We start from the raw sequence: 23,545 nt of genomic DNA on the forward strand, positions 1-23,545 counted from the left end.
CAGTAATGTGGGACATATAACCATTATTAGCGCGAGGTGATCCCATAAGATATAGTGCTAGACGAATTCAACGATTGTGGGATAAGTTAATTTGATCTGTGCACAAGATAAATCCCATATTAACGAATTCAAGCAAAAGATACCTAAGACCTAATTCACATTCGACCATATCTTAGCGTAATATTTTGGTTGGAATCATAGCTGGTAGTATATTTTTACTCGCCATTTAGACACTTTAGTAAACACTTGTCTATGGCAACATTGAATATGTAACGACAATATAACAATAACACTTCCAAAATCACTAACACATACACAATTCAATAGGGTCAGCTGTCATGAGTTTTCAACAGAAATTGAGACTTAAAAACGTGTACCGTGTTCGTCCGTGTGGGTGTAGAATGTCCTTGTCGTCGATAGCAAACGTCCGTCCTAGTATTGAAGATGTATATCTCACGACTGACTCGGCGGCGCCATGCAGGATTTAGAGCTTATTGTCTCTGGTGATTCGAGAAGCTGTTCCTTGGGTGAAGTTCTTCGTAACAGATATATACTCAATACAATGGTTTATTCAGAACGTTATACAGTAGTAGCGTATAGAGTCTCAATCATAATAAAGGGTGTCTCACACGTGATACATACACTTATATAGAGTGTCAAGACATCACAACAAGAAGTAGTAGTTTCTTATTCGAGACATAGCGGAATATCATGGGCGAGTGATCACAGCTGGATAGCTGCACTATAAGAAAAAAGGTCAACTTTTCGGCTCGACCTCGAAATTACACTTTTCCAGCTAAGTTTTGGTGAGTTGACTAACAAAAAAGGTGATTTCTCCGACTTGGTTCCAAAAGGACCGTAACAGCGCTTCGTCAGCCCTCCCCCCCCCCAATACGTTGGTCTTGACCCCCCCTCCATAGGGCGATAAAGCAAACTTCTGCACCCCTCAGACCAAACTCCCCCGATACCTCTTTACCGCTACTTCTCAGCACAAATTGTTGGACTCTTTTTTACTTAGTCGGCTTATTTCGCGCTAGGCGTGACAAATTTCTATCATTCATGATTGAATTGGTCAATATGATCGGGAATTGCATATATATTGCTGTCAATTTTTTATCCTCTCTCTGCTCATGTGTTCAGATATACCAGTAAAGCTGAGTGAGATGTCATGGAAAATGTAGGGCCCGTAAATAATAATTGAACATATTCGGGTGGACCCGTGGGTATAATGACTTCGTTACGTGATGACAATTCGTGGCCTATCAGCTATGTCAAAAGATTTTCAAATCGCCCATACGTACTAAACTAAAAGACGCACACGATTTCAAATTAGTATTTCTGCACTGGCAATTAATTTTTCTCTGCGAGATGGCATTTTTTCTGGGGTTCTGATTACCAGGACAGAAACATTTGGCGCCAGTCATTTGGGCGCCTATGGACAATTAAATATATATGTATATCGTATATATATCGAAGTCGGTCAGCCTATAGGCAGTCCTTTACCGCCAAGGTTTTCTCGTTCTGGCACACTTCTCGGAGTTCCATGTTACATGGCCTGAAACTTCACTTGGTGCGTCATGGTGTGATATTGGCAGACGCCGAGATGCCCATTTCTATAACTCATGCGTATTATTTCTTGAAGGATGGGTATCCAATAAACAAGAAATATGCGACTACGAAATGGCGCGCAGCGCGAATTTTTTGTGGAAAACTTGCCTAAATTTCCAAAATAATGCTCAATAATTAATGTTAATTCACGAAAAAATTGTGAGCCCCCTTCGATGTCGGGGTTTGGGTGTGGCAGTTACGGTCATGGACGCCAATATAGCCATTTCAACGCGCCATCGCCCCCTTCGTCCGTTTTCGTCCCCTTGGCTATTTTCGCCCCCCTGGACCGACAAATCGCCCACGTTGGGAACCACTGGTCTACATGGTTCATCACTGATATACCATACCAGTGTTGGGACTAAGTCACAACCTTCGAATTACAAGTCAAATCGAAGTCAATCGATTTTCGAAGGTGACTCGACTCAAGTCACCACTCAAGTCAAATTGAATTTTCGAAGTATAATATTTGATGTCATTACATTTTGCTAGCAGTTGAAACACAGGTCAAGTCACCATTTATTCTGAATCAAGGAACGAATATCGTTGCAGTGGAATCAAACTAACTTATGTCCGTTTTAAAAGTTTTGAGAAAATTGACTTTACGTAAAGTTTTCATCTTCTTTCAGCCATATATTGACCCTGATTAACTTTGAATTGATGGGATTTTTTTTCAAGTTTTAAAAATGGACCTTCAAAATTTAAAAAATAGACACAAGTTGCTTTGATTCCACTGCGACAATATATAGTTAAATATACATGTAAATAGGCGTGGTATCGCTCCTGCACACGCAGAACTGCTAATAAATTAGGCAAGTTACTGTTGGCTTCAGTCAGCAATTAGATAAGATAGAGGATCGAGAAAGAAATTCCGAGAAATTAAAACAAATTGACATGATGCAATACAATACTTATCTACACATTGAGATACAATTTAAGCCTGCTCCTGTTGACAGTCTGTAGAACAAGGATGCATTATTATTAGATTAATTTACTGCAATGGTTCTTGACCTTTTTTCCTCCAGCGCCCCTTTTCAAAGATAAGACTAGGTCTGGCGCCGGCTATTTTAAGGACTGTAGTAAAATCAACAGCTGCAACACGAACGGGGTGCGGGTTCGAGACCGACCGAGGTCGGCTCCAGAATTCCTAATTAGGTGTTGGAAGTTTATCTAGGCTCCTTCTCCCCATATCATCCGTGTAAGCGGTGTCTTATAAACATTCAAAAGTAGGTTTGATGTTCTGAATTCCAAGCAACTTTTCGCTGGCCGTACAATGACCATGACCAGGTCTACCGTTCGGGCTAGTCAAGCCATATCTTCGTCTTGTATCGCGTCAGAGCTTATGACGAGGGATGGTGTTAACTTTGACCGTTTGACCTCAAGGCATTTGCTGGATACACTCATTCTTGCCCCGATTGAAGACAATTTTCAATCCCTGGAAATAGAGAGAGGATAAATGTGACCTGAGTGTCCAACGCCAGGCTACCGACTAATGCGACTATCGCAAGCTCTACGAAGCGTTGGTTGTATGTACCTACGTTCACTGCAACTTTTGAGTCAAGGCGAGCCAAATGATATCAAATTCAGTCGCGAGTCGGGTCAATGACAGGATTGTTATTTATGTTTCTCAAAATGATGCTCGCTGGGTATACTATATGGACTTATTGGCGAAATTGCTGAATATAGGCATAGGCTATACGCATCACCGACCTCATACGTGCATACAGGAGAAATTTATTACCTAATTTCGTCAAAATGGCCCAGAAAGGTAACTTCTTAATTATCAAAATAGCCGAATGTTGAACATATTTTCGCATTTAGATTGTATACACATTGCACAGCTATCTCCAAAACCCATTCAGTGCGTTTTGAATAGCCTGTAGCCTAAATTATATTTGCAATCTCCCACACTGACATGGATTCTTGAATTTGTGTTACACACAGATATTCCACTGCGGGACCCACAGCTACCTTCTCCCCACACCAACAACATTTCGATAAATTCGCGTTGTATACTGCCAATCAAGGCCATTATGGGCAAGCCAAAGCTGTTTTGTCATTCATGACAGTGCTGATGGTTGACCAAATTGAAAACGTACGTGGAAATGGAATACTATAAATATTGATATATACATGAACCCACCGTAGTGTGATCACTATTATTATGTGATTCCTGTTTACTCGTCTCGAATTATATGATTCGAAGACACCAGCATCAAAAATAATTTGAATCGGATTCGAATCAATGATTCATATTGCTCATCCCCAATTCTGAAGTTGGTGTTTCATTTACGAATATCTTACTCTGAACGGCAACTCATCGAGAACTGAGCGAAAATGACTTCTCGCTTCGGAACCAAAATCCCACGCGTTTAACGTCAATTGTTTTCCAACGAGAGGAAGAATATCCAGAAATGCTTGCGATTCTTCTGTCGACACAGGCCTCGATTTCATGAAGTACAGGCCGAAGTCAAGAAAAGGAATCTAAATAAACAGGTATACTCCGTTAAGTTTGCCTGCAGACTGAATCTGTGCCATTACCTAATCCATCACTATTGATGCGCGATCATTGTGTGACAACAACACCTTTACGACATCTCACTCAATTACAATATTATCCACTGGCTTTCGGATACAATCAGCCTACAGCTCAGAAGTCTTTCAACGGGTAACCCATCATGTGCTGCCAATTGTCGAGAGGACATTTTTTCTATCTTGGCAAAGGGCCACAATTCATTTAATTTGTTTGTTCCCAAGTCCACTGTTATTAAGATTCGTCATATAAGTGTTCGCAAACAGAAAGAATTAGCGTATCATTTGAAAATGATACATTAACTTCTGCTTATGTTTGTATTATAACTCTCTCATATTTTGGAATTTTTGTGACGACATTATTAACAATACAAATATTGTCAAACAAATTATTTGAATGCTCGCATTATAGCTGACAGTAACCCCTGATGAGTGCAGTGCAAGCTGTAAAAACTCCAGGTAATAAACATGGAAATATATTTCAAAAACAGTGAGCAATGAAAACAAACGTCAAATACACTATTTCTGTAACTGCTATTACTATCGCAGGAAAGTGATGAAAAGTAGTCAAAGATGATTAAATCCATGACCAGAATATAATATTGGGTTGAATTTACTAATGGTGAAACATATCATCATCTTGGTGAAGATTTATCTGGATCCACTATACTGATTTGTTTTGACAAGTTCTACAGTCGATTACATAAGATTGCACTCTAAAATTTACAATTCAATTAAATGTTGGTTAAATTTTCACTTACCGAATTACCGATTGCATTTCAGTTAATTCTGACAGTTACATTTACGGTATCCATGGAACCAAGTATTCCACTTTATGCAATTAGAATATCCACGAGTGAGTAGTCTGTACTCAGGGGTAAATAATCCACATGACCCTCTACGAAACCTGATACATTGAGAGTACGAATACAGTTTATTCTTTTATATAACTCGTCAATAATTGGAGCAGGCTTAAATTGTATCTCATGGATGTGTACTGTGTAGTTGGGTAGTATATTGCATCATATCAATTAGTTTCCACTTTCTGAGGTTTCGATTTCTATAGACAGTTACTTAACAGTTTTCCTGTTCTATTTTTGTGAGAGGATACAATGCATTTTCGTATATTAACTCTATATTCGTTCCTCGATTCAGAATAAATGAAGAATCAACTGTATTGGAAGCATCCAGCAAAATCCAATGATTTTGAACCATCCCTCTTAATTCGAAAATTCAACTTGACTTGGCATTAATCTAGTCACAATGTGTAGAGAATCAAAGATGTATTTGTAACTCGAAGGTAGAGACTTGTTCCCAACACTAATGTACATACGCAAGATGTGGATACAATTATTTCATATCAATCACCTACTCGATGCAGGTATCACGTGTACTTTCATTGCACCACACTTATTTCTTTCATGGACACATTCTAGATATCTCTGTACTGGAAGTAGAGCCCGAAAACAAATCAAACTTCTGAAATTGCTGTCAAAGTAATACCGTAACAATTTTGTGAAAAATCATTAGCGGTACCAACAGTATCAATAAGAGTGACAGTTTCGCCTCAAGTCAATCGGGCAATTTGAAGTGTGATATTGAGATCTGACTTACACCACCTGTAACAAGCATACACAAAACATAATGGACTATCATGCAATAGTGATGTAGATATATAATTCAGTTATATGTCACTTGTGTAATAAATAAATCTTACCATGTGGTCCTCAAGTCCCTCTCTGAATGAATGCAATGTGTCTAGTTCTAGTTCGCACTGTCGTACAAACAATTCCTCTATGTTGCATTGCCCTATGAGCTGGCCGACCACTTTCAACCCACGTGTGCCCATATTCCTGTTGCGGCTTACATTCAACTTACGGATCTGTTGAGAAACAGTCGCCTTTTCAAAGCAATATTATGTGTCAAACTCGCCTGTTATACAGGCAGGGCATAGACACGTGCTATGTCATATTTTAAACTTCATTATTATTACAGAAAGGCAAAGGTACTAACTACTAGATATGCTACAAGGAAATATGGGGCTTGACAAAAATGAATTGCTAATCTTCGATACCAATAATCTAGCGGTGATAGAAAACCATTCGTACTTCATAATACCAGTGTCCTGAATGAGCGCAAGCTATACACACACACACACACACACACACACACACACACTCGTAATTACATTGTATATGCCTGCACTACACGCGCCATCACTTCAACTTCCATGGGATCAGTCAATCACAATATGAAAATATTCACTGAAAAATACAAAGTACTCTACATTGCAATTAACTTACCAATATAGATTTGCTATTCGGGACACCTGGTTCGACTCAAAATGTCCAATTCCATTCGATTTCGAATCAAGGATTCGCATTGAACATTACTAGGCCAACTGTTCTAGCCCATAACGATAGCTTATAATATGAATGCAAAGAGATGCAATATCGAAGGTATTCTCTTAGATCACAGTACTAGATTATATTGCCATCTAGCCATGACAATTCCACTTAAGGAACAGAGTAAATAGACGGGTAACTCTTCTAATTTTGAGTAATCAGTCCACTGGCCCCCATTAAGCAGAACAAAGCACTACAGTGTAAAGTAATTACACTACTTACAACCTAGATCAGTGGTTCTCAACTGGGGGTCCGCGAAGCATTATCAGGGGGTCCGCGAGCCCTCTAAAATAAATTTTCAAAATGATTGAAAACGAATTTGTAACTTTTTTTTTAAATTAGGGAAATCACGAAGCAGATTCGCTTTAAACTGCTGATGCTTCAGTAAGCACATAAACAGAATGGCCGTATCAGATTAAATATCATACTGTATAAACCAGGAGTGTTAAACTCAAATTACGTCGCGGCCGGATTCGAACATTCCAAATGCTCGCGGGCCGCACGCTTTGCTTTTTACTTAAACACCTTATTAGCAAGCATATATAGATAAAGGTATATTACAATTGTATCACGGATCATAGATGCTTTATTCTAGCAAGTAGCAACACTATATTCGCGAACAATGGAATTGACGATGATGATTGGCTGGTTGAATACACTTATGAACCGCTGCTAAAACAGTGGCGGTAACCACGATACAAGTTCACTTATTTCTATGCTCCATTTGCTTAAGTCGTAATCTGGCGTTAGCCGTGTGTATGCGTTGTGAGGAATACAAGATAATAAACTGTAAACGCGGACTTTTGAATTTGTGGTATTCCTATTAAATCACGATTCAGGATTCCCTAGATTCCGGGGACCTTTTGAGTCAGAAATTATGCAGCACAGCGACCATGCACTGATATTTGAATTATATTTTTGTGTGAATAATATATTACACTGGTCAACAAAATTTCAAAAAAATTTTTAGACAGAACATCTGAGAGCCGTTTCTGGGGTTTTTGAGGTTGCTGATTACGAATATCACATTAGTTTTGTCAGATTGGCTCTCTGTCAGGAGATATTTATACCCCTAAAAAGCCCAAAATTACTGTATTTACCCTTAAATATTCCACTTGGTTGGAAGAAAATCGTAGTTTTTTTCTAATTTTATACTGCGCATTAATGGCTAATTGACTATGAAGAACCCTCATGTCATTCTCAGTCATTCTATCAATATTAACATGGCATGATGCGAAATATTTGTTTGTCAAAAAAGCAGTTTGTCAAGCCTAAAAATTGTACTTTTCCAAAACGGAATTTCATCTTCTCCCGTATCAATTGGTCATTCTACCAAGATTAAAGAGGAGTATAAATCTATAAAATTTGTCCTTGAAAGGCTTAACTACAATACTCATATGTGTCTCATTTCTTTTGGCTGGTAAATGGATAATTTTCCACTGAGTCAACGAAGTGGGTATACCTAGTAACCCTATCAAACGAGGAAGCTTAAATCTGGTATCTGGTATATTCGAATACCGATGAAAGATTCCAATTTCACATTAGGAGGAGTTCACAGCATGTAATTTCTCCTAAGATGTAGTAAATAAAACTTTTTAGCTGATCACAAAGTACCCAACTACAAACAGTTGGTCCGAAAATTCGTATCTGCATATCGAAAACTTGGAACAAACATGAGCATAAAAGTTCACTTCCTGTTCGGTCATCTTGATATATTTCCCGATCATCATGTTGATTAGCAAGGGGAGAGGTTCTAACAAGACATCAGAACAACAATATAAAGATACCAGGGCAGATGAGATGAACCATTGATCATATTACGTCAGACCGTTGCCAGAACCTTTCGAGAAACTGCACTAAATAGCTTACAGGCGAAAATCGTACAAAAACAATTTCGATTTAAAATATATCAATAATATTGTATTCCAAATGATTATTTCAAATTTACAACAGGTGGTTGACGTAAAACTGATTGAATTAATGCTACGTTATTTGAGTATCTAGGTTAATACTTCTATACATGACTGGAGTTTATTTACGTACATGATATCCGTGAAAGTCTGTGACTATGATAAATCTAATACCCCAAAATATAATGCTGTTGCTGTATTTTGATTTAATATAGTCTTCTGTGCGTAAAAATAACAAGTAGATTGAAGTTCTAAACTTTATAGTACCACTAAACCCATTTTATATCTAGTCATTACAGCGAAAATGGGAGATTTTGGTCAAAACAGCCCCATTGGTTAGAATGGTTATCTCCACAACAAGAGCCAATTTGAAAACATTAAGGTCATATTCGGAATCAGTGCCCTTCAGAACCCCCAAAACCACTCTTACTTTGTCTGCCTAAAAATATGTGTTGACCAGTGTTATCCACGTAAACTTCATACAACAGTCCGGCATTGTCGTTTTCACTTGTGTGAATAACTACTTTTTGGCACATTATTCCATAAAACTCAACCCAGTGTGCACTTTTTTGCCTTTTCGAAATTGGGTGTCTATGTCACTCATTTGTTCCTATAGTGGTATCAAAGTGAGAAACCACAACATGTGGTCTGGTGATTATAATGTGGCCTACGAACAGACTCGACATTTGCTGTCTAGAGGGAATATTTAACGATAATTGAGCTAAATTTCAACTAAAACTTGAGGGGGTCCGCGGGGTCCGTCATGGTAAAAAAGGGGTCCGCGAAGACAAAAAGATTGAGAACCACTGACCTAGATCCTATGCCTCACGATCATGGCTTACCTGCGCATACTTAACAGCTTTCTTGAATGCAGTTAGCTCATCAAAATTAGGATTACATTCACTGATGTCCACTAGTTTCACGCCACACTCATGGACTATCGTACCAAGCGCTTGGAAACCGTCGGGCCCCATTCCCTCATTCCCACTAACATCAATACGAGTCATCTGCGGAGTACGACGTGGAATGGTTGGACATTAAAAAAAGTTAAGACCATGGACCAGTGCCAAAACCACATTTACATACTCGGCATTTTGACAACTGTTGTGCAAAACATCCGACAAGCGCTCCTGTTAGGTTACAGTATCCCATCACCAATTCTGAGACTTCCCATGTGCGGATGATGGCTGCCAGTTGAGTCATGCATTTCTCGTCAATCTGGTCATTTCTACTGACATCAAGTTTATCGATCTGCAACAAATGTTTGGTTCTGATGGGTTTCCAGTCAACCTCACTTCATGACTATTTAATTGCCAAGTAGTGAATTCAATCCAACTTCAGATGGTCTGGTCACTGTGGTGGTAAATATTGTGTAAGCAGAAGAGGTCGAAGCAGATCTGGTTCAATTAAAAATGTAACAACCAGAAACGGTATCATATGAGAGGAGCCAAAGCTTTGTTTGGTGGGAGAGCCAGAGTTTGACCAAAGGCGCTCTTGCTATCAAATCTCTGCTTCAGGCCCCACGGTGTTAGTGGGAAAGATACGGCATCTCAAAAATGAAGTTATGATGTAGTTTCGTTGTGCCGCAACAGAAGAAATGATGTCACAGCACCCAATTTGATGGGGGAAGATTGACTATTGCTAAGCGCTGTTATGTCACAACGAATCTACGTCATCACTTGCTCACGAGATTTGCCTCCCACTGCGCCACAGCTTAGAACTCAAAAAAGCGAAATTGTGTTGCTAATACTTTACTGCCTACCACTGTTTCTAAAAGAAACATATCAATAAGTCACACATACCTTGACATTCGCAGCATCCAGGCTCAAGTATTTCAGCTTCATATCATTGATGGCACAGGCCGTCAGGAATAGGTTGACGATGTTGTACATAGAAAGTAACCGACCAAATGAAACCCAAGCCTCCTGGTCGATATTTGGTGATAAGAGCACATTAAGACTTCTGATCTACAGAGAATAAATAGTCATCAACTTTTATTACAAAAGATTAGTAACATAAGAATCGCAATACTTTTTTGTTGGAGATGGAATTTGACACGGATATTAGCTGTTCCTTGGTCATATCTGAGCGTGCTATCGCTAATTCGTCGATCTTTTCGCATTTTTGTGCAAGAGCACAAAGCATTGAAACATCATGACTTCTGTGGAACTCAGATATGTCCGCACGGATGCCAATATTCTGTATAAGATTACAACAAATTAAGTCCAATATCCACTAACGTCAACAGCAGCCAGCAAATTCATTTGCTATCATGATCTTAATGCCAAAAATTCATCAAAATACCACGTGCAAATTCCAAATTTCATAACACATCACTAAAATCAAAATGTCCTAAATACTCGGGATTTATGCAGTACAATGTTATAAGGAGCCGTTTGAATAAATTTTATATTGCAACTATATATATTTTCCGTGCCAGTTTTTACTGCAACTTTTATCAGGTTTCGGCAGAAGGTAAAGGAATGATTTATAAAACATGGTATAAAACTATTTCTAGTATGGTCCTATAATCTTTGATTTGAATAACAAAGAGATATGTGGTGGTTTAGCTGCATCTCAATGTTATCTACGACACAGCAGTTGGCTTGCAAGCTACAAGTTCAACAACCTCAGCCAAGAACGACATGGCCCGAAATAAATTAGAAGTGGAAGTATGACTTGGCTTTTGGCCAAGCCCACACGAACGGAAACAGACAATGTGTGGAGATATTTGGCACTATAAGTAAATGGGTCGCTTGATTAATTCACAGTCGTTTATATTTGAGGTCCTTTTCCATTTTCACGGACACCCAGCCGAGTAAAAAAATTAATTCCGCATTGGCTTATTTACTTGCTGCATACTGGCAAGCATTTAATTTTCGACGGACTGGCCAGTCTGTGAAATCGCAAAGTACCAGGAGCAGGAGTTGACAGCGACATGCAGCCATATAGTTCTCAAATCTAAAGAATATAAATATGTATGCATGATCGATTAAATAGCGAAGAAAGAAACGGACCAAGCAGACACCCTGCACACCCTGTTGGATTATTCAAAGGAACCTTTCGAGTATCTCACACCCCAATAATTTTACAAAGCCTATTGTGCATAAATGCAACATTTGTTGAGACAAGTGAAACTTTCTCATGATTTAAGTGCAACAAAAAACTTTCCCTAGTAATTACTGATGATAGGGCGATTTTCTTTTACCTAAAAAACAGAAGATTTTGACCTAAAAAATCAAAATTTTGACATTTTTATACCTTAAAAAACTTCATTTTGACCAAATTTTGACCTCATGTGTGTAAATTAGGTGTTTTCACACATAATGTTAGAATTGCACCACTTTTCTTCATTTCTGGTTGGACCTGTCTGTCCTTACAAAGTAGTTTGAAAACCTGAAAAAACTTGACAAAGTTTTACATTTTTACAACGAAATCTGGACCTATGAAGACTTCCAGCAGTTACACCATGCATTATAGTATAAATAATTATAATTTGTTGTAGTACAATGAAAGATACTATCCTACATTCTCGGGTAGGCAGTCTCTGTCCTTACTAAGTAGCTTGCCAAGAATGGAGAAAAAACGCTCAACCAGCGTGTACTCGTTGTACACACTGGTTCATCAGCAGCAGTGGTTGGCTGGCAACACTGAAGTTTTGCGTACACTGCTGGTGACACACCGTGTTGCTTCATTCTGACAATATTGCCTACATCACAATTTTTCATCGTGCGCTTCTTGATATAAGAACCAATGCCCACGCAGTATTGTTTCAGTTCGTATATTGCGGTATGTCCAGCATATCACCATGTCAACCTATATGTTTCATTTGACTGTTTATGATTCACAATGGGACGTTTACAACGGTAGGCACTGCAAACATCTACGACACAAACGAAATGCAGGTTGCAAAAAATTTTTGACTTAGTAAACAATTTCGACAATTTTTTGACCTAACGCTACAGTTTTTAAAAAATTTTGATGCGTCAAAAAAAAATCGCCGTACTGATGATCAATCACTAGTTATTAGTACATTGTCGACGACATAAAACGAACCATTTTCTCTGAAAGAAGATCATTGATGACATCATAGTGATACCGGACATTGTAGGAAGAAAGTTCCAAGACCCTGTCACAATGAAAATGGTGTTGCAGACCATCATCATGGTGTGGAAATTCCTCGTACTCAGCAGGTGCAATCTTGACATTAAATGATTGATTAAATTGATGCGAATCTACCGATATCGAATTGTATATAGCCCACTTCAACTTCATCTTCCAGAAATGACAAAATGTCATATTGCTTGAAGCCGCATTGCCAGTAGTTTAGTCCTTGACCTCGAAGACAGATCTCTCGAATGTACGGCAAGCTGTCCTTGCGCAATTTGTTATTGAAGCTCACATCAAAAACTAGTATCTGAAATGTTTTCAGACTGTTTAGAGCAGTGGTTCTCAACCGGGGGTCCGCGATTCATTTTCAGGGGTTCCGCAAAATCTCTAAATTTGAGAAATGATTAATAACCCAATTTGTAATTTTTTGTTAAACTAGGAAAAGCATGAGACATTTTCGCTTCATTATTGCTAAAACTTGAGGACTCACATCATTAGAATAGTTGTCTCATATAAAATATCCTACATTTCTACTGTGCAAACTCATTTTAATTGGTAAATTGCCTATAGCTTACTGAAATTCCTGACTTTTCCCCAATGAACGGATTGAAGCCTCGTCCCAAAATCCATTTACTCCATTTACATCACCACTATTCCAAAATAACATCAAGACGAGATGCTAGATAGAAATGACTAGGCTGGACGTCATATGTTCAATAAATACTCAGTTTCTCAATTTTGGTGCCACATATGTTGCGATCATCCCAAACGGTACCGTCGGAATCGCTACGCGTCAATAACACTGGTCAACAAAATCAAATTTTTTTTTAGGCAGAACATCTGAGAGCCGTTTCTGGGGTTTTTGAGGTTGCTGATTACGAATATCACATTAGTTTCGTCAGATTGGCTCTCTGTCAGAAGATATTTATACCCCCAAAAAAGCCCAAAATTACTGTATTTACCCTTAAATATTTCACTTGGTGGGAAGAAAATCGTAGTTTTTTCTAATTTTATACTGCGCATAAATGGCTAATGGACTATGAAGAACCCTCATGTCATTCTCAGTCATTCTATCATTATTAACATGGCATGATGCGAAATATTTGTTTGTCAAAAAAGCAGTTTGTTAAGCCTAAAAATCGTACTTTTGCACGACGGAAATTCATATTCTCCTGTATCAATTGGTCATTCTACCAAGATTAAAGAGGAGTATAAAACTATACAATTTGTTCCTGAAAGGCTTAACTACAATACTCATATGTGTCTCATTTCTTTTGACTGGTAAATGGATAATTTTCCACTTATTTAACAAAGTGGGTATACCTAGTAACTCTATCAAACGAGAAGCTTAAATCTGGTATCTGGTATATTCGAATACCGATGAAAGATACCAATTTCACATTAGGAAGGAAGGAGTTCACAGCATGTAATTTCTCCTAAGATGTAGTACATAAAACTTTTTAGATGATCACAAAGCACCCAACTACAAACAGTTGGTCCGAAAATTCGTATCTGCATATCGAAAACTTGGAACAAACATGAGCATAAAAGTTCACTTCCTGTTCGGTCATCTTGATATATTTCCCGATCATCATGTTGATTAGCAAGGGGAGAGGTTCTAACAAGACATCAGAACAACAATATAAAGATACCAGGGCAGATGAGATGAACCATTGATCATATTACGTCAGACCGTTGCCAGAACCTTTCGAGAAACTGCACTAAATAGCTTACAGGCGAAAATCGTACAAAAACAATTTCGATTTAGAATATATCAATAATATTGTATTCCAAATGATTATTTCAAATTTACAATAGGTGGTTAATGTAAAACTGATTGAATTAATGCCACGTATTTGAGTATCTAGGTAAATACTTACATACATGACTGGAGTTTATTTATGTACATGATATCCGTGAAAGTCTGTAACTATGATAACTCTATTACCCCTAAATATAGTGCTGTTGCTGTATTTTGATTTACAATAGTCTTCTGTGTGTAAAAATAACAAGTATAGATTGAATTTCTAAACTTTATAGTACGATTAAGCCGATTTTTTATCTGGTCATTACCGCGAAAATGGGTGATTTTGGTCAAAATAGCCCCATGGGTTATCTCCACAACAAGAGCCAATTTGAAAACATTAAGGTCATATTCGGAATCAGTGCCCTTCAGAACCCCCAAAACCACTCTTACTTTGTCTGCCTAAAAATATGTGTTGACCAGTGTAATACATTCGCCAGCACCTATCTTTGTGGAAATATATATGTCACTCATTCATATCGAATAGAAGACGGGAATTTCACGACAATAATTACAGCTGCAAAATTCACTTCAAAATAGTAAGTCTACCCAATTTCTACATATAGTATGATGTTATTTTCATGAAAAGTAATTTTGTGGCTGTTTCTCACAAGCCTACAGTTAATATTTGCGCAAGAAAGATGACAGTTGCACAATAATCGGGCTAGTAATTTTGAACGAAATTTGGGGGGATCCGTGAAGGCTCAAAAGGGGTCTGCAAAGACACAAAGGTTGAGAACCACTGGTTTAGAGGATATGCAACTTCAAAAACTATTTTACATTGATGAGATCATTAATGTAGTCAGAATTGAAATTAGCAAGGTGAATTTAAAATTTTAACAGCGATGTGATGTCACAAACAACTTACAAAGTAGGCTAAGGCTATGCTAATTTAAAAAATGTCACAATGATCCAACCATACAAATTGAGGGGGAAAGGCACTTGGCTATGTCGAATTGTCGGTACATTTTATTGAACAGATATTTCCAATTACATATGTAAAGACAGAGTAATCTAAACAAGTAGGCTATACATCGGTAATCATCGACTTTACATCATAGGCCTATACTTTATATGACATATTATATTATAGGCTGACATACCTCAACATCAGAGCCCTTCAAACCATCTAGCAATATTTTGATGGAGTGTTTTTCCAATTTGCAGTCGTCTAGTTGTACGATCCTTATGTGTCGGCACAGGGAAACAACTGTGGAAATGGCATGGATATCTCCAGGTACCAAAGGAATGCCAGATAACACCACCTTGTCCAGGCTTTGTCGAATCATATATATTATTTTCTGATTTTTATGGCATTCATTCAGTGCTCTTATTATATTCAAAATTTGCATTGGATTTTCTAGGTTTGCAGGAATTTGAGAACGCAGTATTTCCAGAACCAGGTCCCTTTTCTTCACAATAGCGGTCCCTAAAATCAATTCAACAGAAAAGCAATTGAACGTGGAATCACAATTCTGCCTACCTTCATCATTACAACCGACTCCTTCGTTGAATAACATTCCACACAGAAATTGACGTACCACAAAGAACTCTTCTAGATTAATGGAAGTCCTGGCGAATTCTTGAAATTTAGACCAGTCAAGATGCAATATGTGTAAAGCCGCCAGCACATCCTGCAATGGATCTTGGACAAATATTCATGCTTTTAGTACCACTGTGTTCCTATATGTGTGCTAAGGTTAGGGTAGGAACTTCATACTATGTAAGCTTCTCAAATAACATTAGGAACTAAGTTGCATGCTCGATGACGTCGGTCTACTTGAAAAAAGAAGTCGATATTCATTGCCCACACATCAGAAGACCTGTAAAATACTACAAGGATAATTTCAAAAACGCCTCAGGTAGATAATTTCAACAAGCTTGGCTGGTGATTATTATCAGACTGTTGACTCAATAGGCTAATGCAGTCAAAATCAAGAAATGTTCAACATAGGCTGATTAATACTTCTACGAACAGGGGTTTTATGAAGATATGGTGGCAATACAAATGTTGAGCCAAGTAGCTAGAAGTTAGTGTACCAAATTTGATACATTGTAGTTCTTTTGTTTGGGAATTTGAAGAAGAAAAAGATCATTACAATAGAATTTATGTCATCATTGATGTATCTTGTCTCAAGTAGGCTCAGTGCATATAGAAATCACATGGCTTCAAACCCCAAGCTAGCAATAAGAGTTACTCTAATATCAGTTTGAACAGTAGCCTATGAAAAATGAAAGATAAATCTGGCGATCTGCCGATAAGGTGAACATTTTCTGATGCAGCAATTAGTTAACAAGTTTTCTCACGAAAATGTCAGCGAAGCCAGCAATAAAGCAAACATAGCCTACTACGTACATCAGTTTAATTTGGATAACTTTCTACCTAAGCCCTATTTCAACGCTATTTTGATATGAAACAGTAAAGGAAATACAATAAAACGGTCAGATTTGGTCACAAAGTTAACTTACTTGAAAGCTCTTGTGACAGAAGTAGTATGAGGAGCCTTTCGTTAGAAGTGAAAAATCATAGCTTCCGCCATTTGTAATTGGAGCAGAAAACACCAAGTCTTCCACTTCTTCCAAATCTATTCCAAGGTCAATCAAGTGCTCTTTGTCAAAATTCCGCTTTCTCTCCGCGATTCCACGGAATGCCAATTCTTCTAGTTTTTCGAGAGTTGCTTTTACGTTTACGCACTTCGATGAATTGTTCGACTGGTCACTCATATAATTTTCAAACAGAAATGTTATAATTCCCATAACGGTAATGGGTGCTTTAGATTCTTGGAAAATCATAATTATAAGCATTAGATAAAGAGGTATGGAGCACAACTCGAGGAGTGCATTGTCGAGGAATATTTTTTTCCATATTTCGATGCCATTATCTTCATTGTGTTCCAATATTATGAATTTTATAGTTGACAAGTCATATCCTTGTAACTGGATTACCTGGTCGGGATGGATTGCTCTTGGGAAATTTACTATTGTGTTCTCTCTTGCAGCGACTAATATGTTGCATCTTGGGAAGAGGTTACCACTGAGTATATTGTTTAAAATCGTGGATGGGCATTTCTTGTCTGAATAAGCCATTGTGTCATGTTCATCGGCATTCAAATTCCAAGCAGCTGTGTCCAAGCCATCAAACACGAACAAAACCCCTTCTTGATTAATTTCATCTTTCAGCCATTTGTAACCTTCTTCAACACAATCGGTTTTATCTGTACCTTTAAAGGTATAATCAAACAGGAATTGTTGCGGCGTTTGCTCCATGTCTGCAACGTCTTTCATGTTCAGCAAATGCACTAATTTCAAGTCACTTGAAGCTTCATTGGAGAGTTTGAGTGAACAGTATTTTCTCAATAAGGTGGTCTTTCCATATCCAACACCGCCACTCAATACTATATATCTGCCATGATGATGTAATTCACAGAATTTTACATGATTTTTTGCAGATGTTTTGCTGCCACCATGCCCTTGGTTCGATGGAATGAATCCAGTACTGTTCTGCCTAGATACAATATCGGAAAAGTCGTGAGTAGTTAATTCTTGGTTGAGGTAAGCATCATTGAATTCGTTTCTACCAGGACGTTGATAACCAATGAAAGGTTTTACATTTTTAAGTGTCTTGGCATTGACATCGTTGATGAACCGGGCTACAGCACAGGCTGTAACAAGAAATAATACATTTTTAAGTTTGTTAGGCAAGCAAGGATATGGCATGTTTCTGTTACTCACATATACTAGTATTCATACCTTTCTTTCAGGCATTCAATATCACGTTAAAACGATATTGATAGTTCTAACAGAGCACTGTTGCTTAAAACAAAATCAATGATTGAAACTAGCGTAGAATAACAGTAACTCAACTGGTGGACGAAGTATAGAGACTAAGGATTCACCATAGTGTGTACGGCACCAATGTTCTTTCTCACTCACCAACTCAACTGCGCGGTCTCTTGGACAACAGTGCGTAAAACGACTAAAAAAAGTTTATCACTTCGGCCTTTTTTTGTGCGCAGCTTAGATTTCTCGCGCAGTGACCGTGTCAGCACTGCACAAATGCGCAGCTTAGAGGGAACATTGTAGGACACTATGGATCAGTGTTGCCACCCGAGGTCCATGAAAAAACACTGGATCGACTAAAATACACTAGTTTACAGATTTCGGCCTAAACTTTTGAGTAGGCTATATCAAAAACTGTAAGGGAAATTCATTTATGTACACCAGGGGCAGCCAACCCGTGGCCCACGGGTTAGCTCTCTGGTAACTCCCAGGTAATTTATTGTGAACTTGCTAGGCCAACCAAAATTCTGATTAGCCTGACCACGAAATATGTGATGTTGATAACTTAACTAAACTAAACCGCGAAATTTGGGTCGTTGATGACTTAAGTATCAGTTCCGACGCATTGGGATAGCCAAAGGCCAGCCACATTTTTCGTAGATCTTCGTATATGACCGTAAATACAGTTTTTCTTTCCCACTTTACGTTGGTTGACTAAAAAAAAAGGTCGTCACTTTCGTTCGAACCACGAATTTCCTATTTACTCGGCACTCGGCATCCACCACCCGGAGCACATATCCACCAATGCTCTGGGCAAACTGACAAAACGGTCCCATGCCGTTTGCTGAACGACGCTTCCGCCTAATCGGTCATCTAGTGCAGCATCAAGACGATCAACCAGCCGCCGCCATCATCAACCACATTCTGAATGAGCCATGGCGCAGAGGTGGCTGGAATAGAACCACATGGCGCTCGACAATAGAGACTGAGCTAGCGCAACGCGGGCTATCGCTCGAAGACGCCAACGACCGCCCACGCTGGAGGCGCTTAACAAGGGCCCCAAACTGATTATCTTGATGTTCTTTTGTTTCCTGTTTTCTTTTGCCCTTTTATTTTATTGAAAGTCGATATATATATATATTTACTAGTCCATCCTCAAGATTACCGGACCACGACCTGACGTATCGATCTCGCCTTCCGGCTTCCATGACATGCCACCCATTTCGTCTCTCGCTTTTTCTATACTATCTTCTACTTTTTATTCAGTGTGCATGCCTCCTCGATGACATTGCCTAGGCCAAGGTGGGTATCTGATTCCATAGACTACTCCAAGTCGCATCGACACCTTCCTATCCTTTCATTGTATCGCATTTCTGTGGTGTGTTGAACTGATAAAATTCCTAATAAACCAATGATGACCATAAAGTAGAATATTTCACATATTCGCCGGAATCTCCGACATTTCCAAGTCCAAGCGCCGAATAATCCTGTCCTTACCAAATGAGCCCAGCGGTATGCAGAAGCAAACCGCAATATATGCAAGTAACATTATTATTGACTGAATTCATTCATCAACATTAAAAAATTTTCGTGCTTAGCGCGACTAGGTGCACACTGAGTCTTTATGTCGTTATTGCTATTGATGCGTATGATTATACGTATTGTTTTCACCGTTGCCTTATCTGGTCCGCTTCTATCGGAAGACTAAAAATGTCGTCAAAATTCAAGTGGCCCGCCCAAAAGCACTAAGAAATAGGAATGACACCACACCACTGCTATTGATATGGAATACGGATTCACAAAATTGTATTTATTTTCGTGCTCCTCAATGCGCAACACACCATTGACATTCAATTGGTGTTCATTCGTGCTCAGTGGATTATTCCAGGTTATGGTTCGGTTCGGTTTATTATCAGTTTTATCAGTTCAACACACCACTAAAATTGCGAAACAGTGATAAGATGGAAAGGTGTCGAAACGACTTGGAGTAGTCTTTCAATCAAATCTTCGCGTAGAACGGGTTTCCCTAACTTTGTGGACTGATCGCCCTCCATCCCCGTTGTGAAGCTCAACTTACCTTTATCGCCTCCCCCCCTCCCCAGAAGCCATAGGTCCTCAATATACAAGTAAGTTTATCTATAGAGATTTTTTATCTGCTTTTATTATGAACAAGAATAATTTTGTTTGCATACTGTTTTTACTTCTACAGTTTTTGATGCTGAAATACTTATTTACTTTATTGCCAAGTGAAAGTGATTTTTGGAAACATTTGAATCCCTTTTATAAGTGAATAAATAAATCAGACGGTCCTATGAAGAGAACTATGTATCGGATTTAGCTGTTAGCGCGTGCGTACGGCATTAGCCTACCTTGTTTCGCGTGTATTTCTATTTAATTACTGATTAGTGTAATCATCATTATCACTCGCTTTTCCCCCTATATATTCAATTGGTAGACCTGCTTTGTTTGGTTACTTCGTAAGGACGGTTGAACATTTGCTGTCAAGCATTGTTATAAATCCTACGTTTACTCTGCCCTTGCCTACTTTGTGTCATTATATATTCAATCATTGTAGTAAAGGACTGTGTTTGATTTATACCGGCGTTACCGACCGTCAAGATTAGACAGGCTTCTGCGTCTATAGTCGCCACGCGAACATTTCGCGTGCCGCGCAGACACATTAGCTAGGTCAGTGGTTCCCAGTCGGTGTGATATGGCACTCGCAAACTCGCAACTGGAACTAGACTAGAAGAAACGACCTTTATTAATTCGCAACTAACTAGCTAATTAAAACACAGCATAGTGGTGAGCATCGCAGCCATCCAAGCAGGCGGCGGTTCGATTCCCGGCGTCGGAGGTTATTCTGGGCTCCACGTCCCTCGTGTCGATGTTCTTACGGCGACAAAAAAGATCAGGAAAAAAAAGACCCAATGAAGAAAGAAAAAGAGCTAGAAATGGCTTTTTAAAAAGGACCATCGAATGAAAGAATAACACCGAAGAAGACTGTGACATCGGGCACTAGGTCGATCGATCGAGCGAACTAGATCAGTGGTTTCGACCGGTGTTCCCGGTGTTACAATTAAGACTTTGCGAAAATGAATTGACTTAACTTGACTCAGTGTTTGAGAAAAGTGATTTGACTAGTGACTCGAAGTGAAATTTCCGAATCAATTGTAATCGGTATCGACTATATAATGGCTCGATTACACTGAACCCTACTATCCGACGTGCGATCGAGCGCTCACTATGCAGGCCTAAATTATAGGCTATCTTATGAATGTGAAGGCCGGTTGCCTAGCTGTTGTATCATATCAATTTTTATCAACTCTCTGAGGTTTCATATTCTATCCTTTATTGTGGGTATAATTATAGAAAGAGTATCTACGTTAGGGTTACCATATTTTTGTGAAGCAAATTCCGGACACTCTTTAGCGCCCACTAGCGGATTTTAAAATGAGGTGTACCACATTGACCGTCAATATGACGTCACAATAGCAAATCATTGCCCATCGACTGTATGCACTAAACAGGAATGGAGTGGAACATAGGTCATGAATTGGGCCATCTGTAGTGTGGGTTCTGGTGATTGCTACTTGCTAGGGTCTACAATAGATTCCTCGACGGGCCGGATGATATCATCTGGCGGGCCGTGTCTGGCCTGTCAGGATTGTGTTTGAGAGCCCTGCGGTTGGTGCGGTTATCTGTTTAGGTGTTTTAATCAGGTCCGAAAGAACATTTTTTTCCCTTCCCCCTTCCGTCTAAAAAAGTACTGATCTTGGGGCCACCATAGGGTAGTCGATGTTACTTGTTGGGCACTTACTATATGCATTTGGCTGTTAAATTTTATGTAAGAATTCTCTCAATAATATTGATTCTTCCATATATTAGGCCATTGTAAAATGCACCAACAGGTTGCACATCCGGTGATTTCCAGCCTTTTATGGTCGCGACCTCATTTCCCATTTGAAAATGTTCCGTGGCAAAGCTCAAGACTTGATAAGCGGATTACTAAAAAAATTCAGCTTGCCCAAACTTATCTAACGGCCTAGGAAGCCGATTACGTCCAACATCATCGCGATCCCCAGATAAAGGCGAACGACCGCAAGATTTGGAACCCCTGTCTGTGACCGATAAGCATCCAATCGACCTTAACCAACTCTAGGAATATACCGTTATATCTTATAATTGCGGTTACAATCAGACTTATTTCAGTAAGTGATAATTATTTATATTTATTTTGATTGCATTTTCGGCGAGAGTAGTGCCAGGTGCCCATACTAATATCAACATACGTTGCATTAACTCGCGCCTAGCGCGAAGAAAAATTTTGAATAGCGTAAATCTGCTTGAAAATAATACTGTTCATGTTGATTTACGAAAAAAAATTGAGCCTGCTTGAAGCCTTTAAAATTCCGGACATTTACGCATATTTTAGAAATTCCTCCCGGACGCAGATTTTTCAGTGAAATTCCGGACATGTCCGGGAAATTCCGGACGTATGGCAACCCTAATCTACGTAGTTTAGTAGGCTAGTTCAACGTATCCGTGAGCGATAAAACGCCCTTTAGCATAAACTACATAATCTTTACTTGATTCAGAATAATTGGCGGCCAAAATTCGGATTCACTATTATGGGAGAAGTGGTGCCGATGGAACATTAATCACAAAATTATCTCTGTTAAGCCGATAACAACAAATATTTTGCTGCCTCAACACTGATACTAGCTCTACCTACCTAAACATGAACATCCGCCTTTTCAAAAAATATTTATGAGCGTTCAAAATTTGTTGCTCGAACGTATCACCAGTTCTCACCGGGTGAGTCCAAGGGCACACGACCTAGGGACCTTTCAGACATTCGTTCAAAAACTTAGATGTTCCAACTTTTCTCGCTGCGTGCTATAATCTAACCTACGGAAAGCCAAAAAAGAATGCTTGGTCGCAACCTTAGAAATATAGAGTAAATATTACCTCAAATGTTAGCAGAAAATGATGTTTCGATTAAGGCTCTAACTTACACATTTGAAGGTAAATACATATTGCCCGTAAATCGACATTTCTACTTCGAATTAGCTGGTTATAGCGATAAAACACCACAGGTCAGTATGACATATAGCCTGAACCTCTCCGTATGTATTGTATAGGCGGGTTTCTGTGATAGCATGATTAGTTAGTTCAACAATTTCGCTTGATTTGGCTATGTCATCATCGAGCCCCGACGCTATAAATTTTGCAATTGAATTAAAAAAATTCCACTCAAGGATGATATTAAAATTTTTGTGTCTAGGATTGCCATATTTTTGTGGCACCAATTCCGGGGGCTCTTCAGCGCCCACTAGCGGATTTCAACATGAGGTATGAGCACATTGTCGATCAATATGACGTCACACCTGCAAAGC

The 23,545-nt window shown here is 38.8% G+C and overlaps 1 protein-coding gene across 2 annotated transcripts; it reads right to left on the minus strand.

The window, feature by feature from the left end:
- Positions 1-2,823: 2,823 nt before the first annotated feature.
- On the minus strand, positions 2,824-19,883 carry LOC145456314 (uncharacterized). Of its 2 annotated transcripts, XM_080334390.1 has the most exons (13): positions 18,099-19,878; positions 16,836-18,028; positions 15,850-16,000; positions 15,470-15,795; positions 12,717-12,869; positions 12,509-12,652; positions 10,484-10,651; positions 10,255-10,419; positions 9,539-9,703; positions 9,295-9,459; positions 5,855-6,019; positions 3,910-4,089; positions 2,824-3,040 (listed from the first exon to the last, which is right to left on the minus strand). In XM_080334390.1, the coding sequence occupies exons 1-13, from the start codon at positions 18,112-18,114 to the stop codon at positions 2,984-2,986; spliced, it is 3,048 nt and encodes a 1,015-aa protein (XP_080190516.1). In that variant the 5' UTR covers positions 18,115-19,878; the 3' UTR covers positions 2,824-2,983. The 2 variants fall into 2 exon arrangements, with proteins under 2 accessions (XP_080190516.1, XP_080190517.1); XM_080334391.1 differs by lacking the exons at positions 2,824-3,040; positions 3,910-4,089; positions 5,855-6,019 and adding an exon at positions 6,323-6,767 and having other exon boundaries at positions 9,264-9,459; positions 18,099-19,883.
- Positions 19,884-23,545: the final 3,662 nt, after the last annotated feature.

Source organism: Botryllus schlosseri, chromosome 14, assembly GCF_051294905.1.
Source record: "Botryllus schlosseri isolate E-star chromosome 14, Bs_hap1, whole genome shotgun sequence".
Classification (NCBI taxonomy): Eukaryota; Metazoa; Chordata; class Ascidiacea; order Stolidobranchia; family Styelidae; genus Botryllus; species Botryllus schlosseri.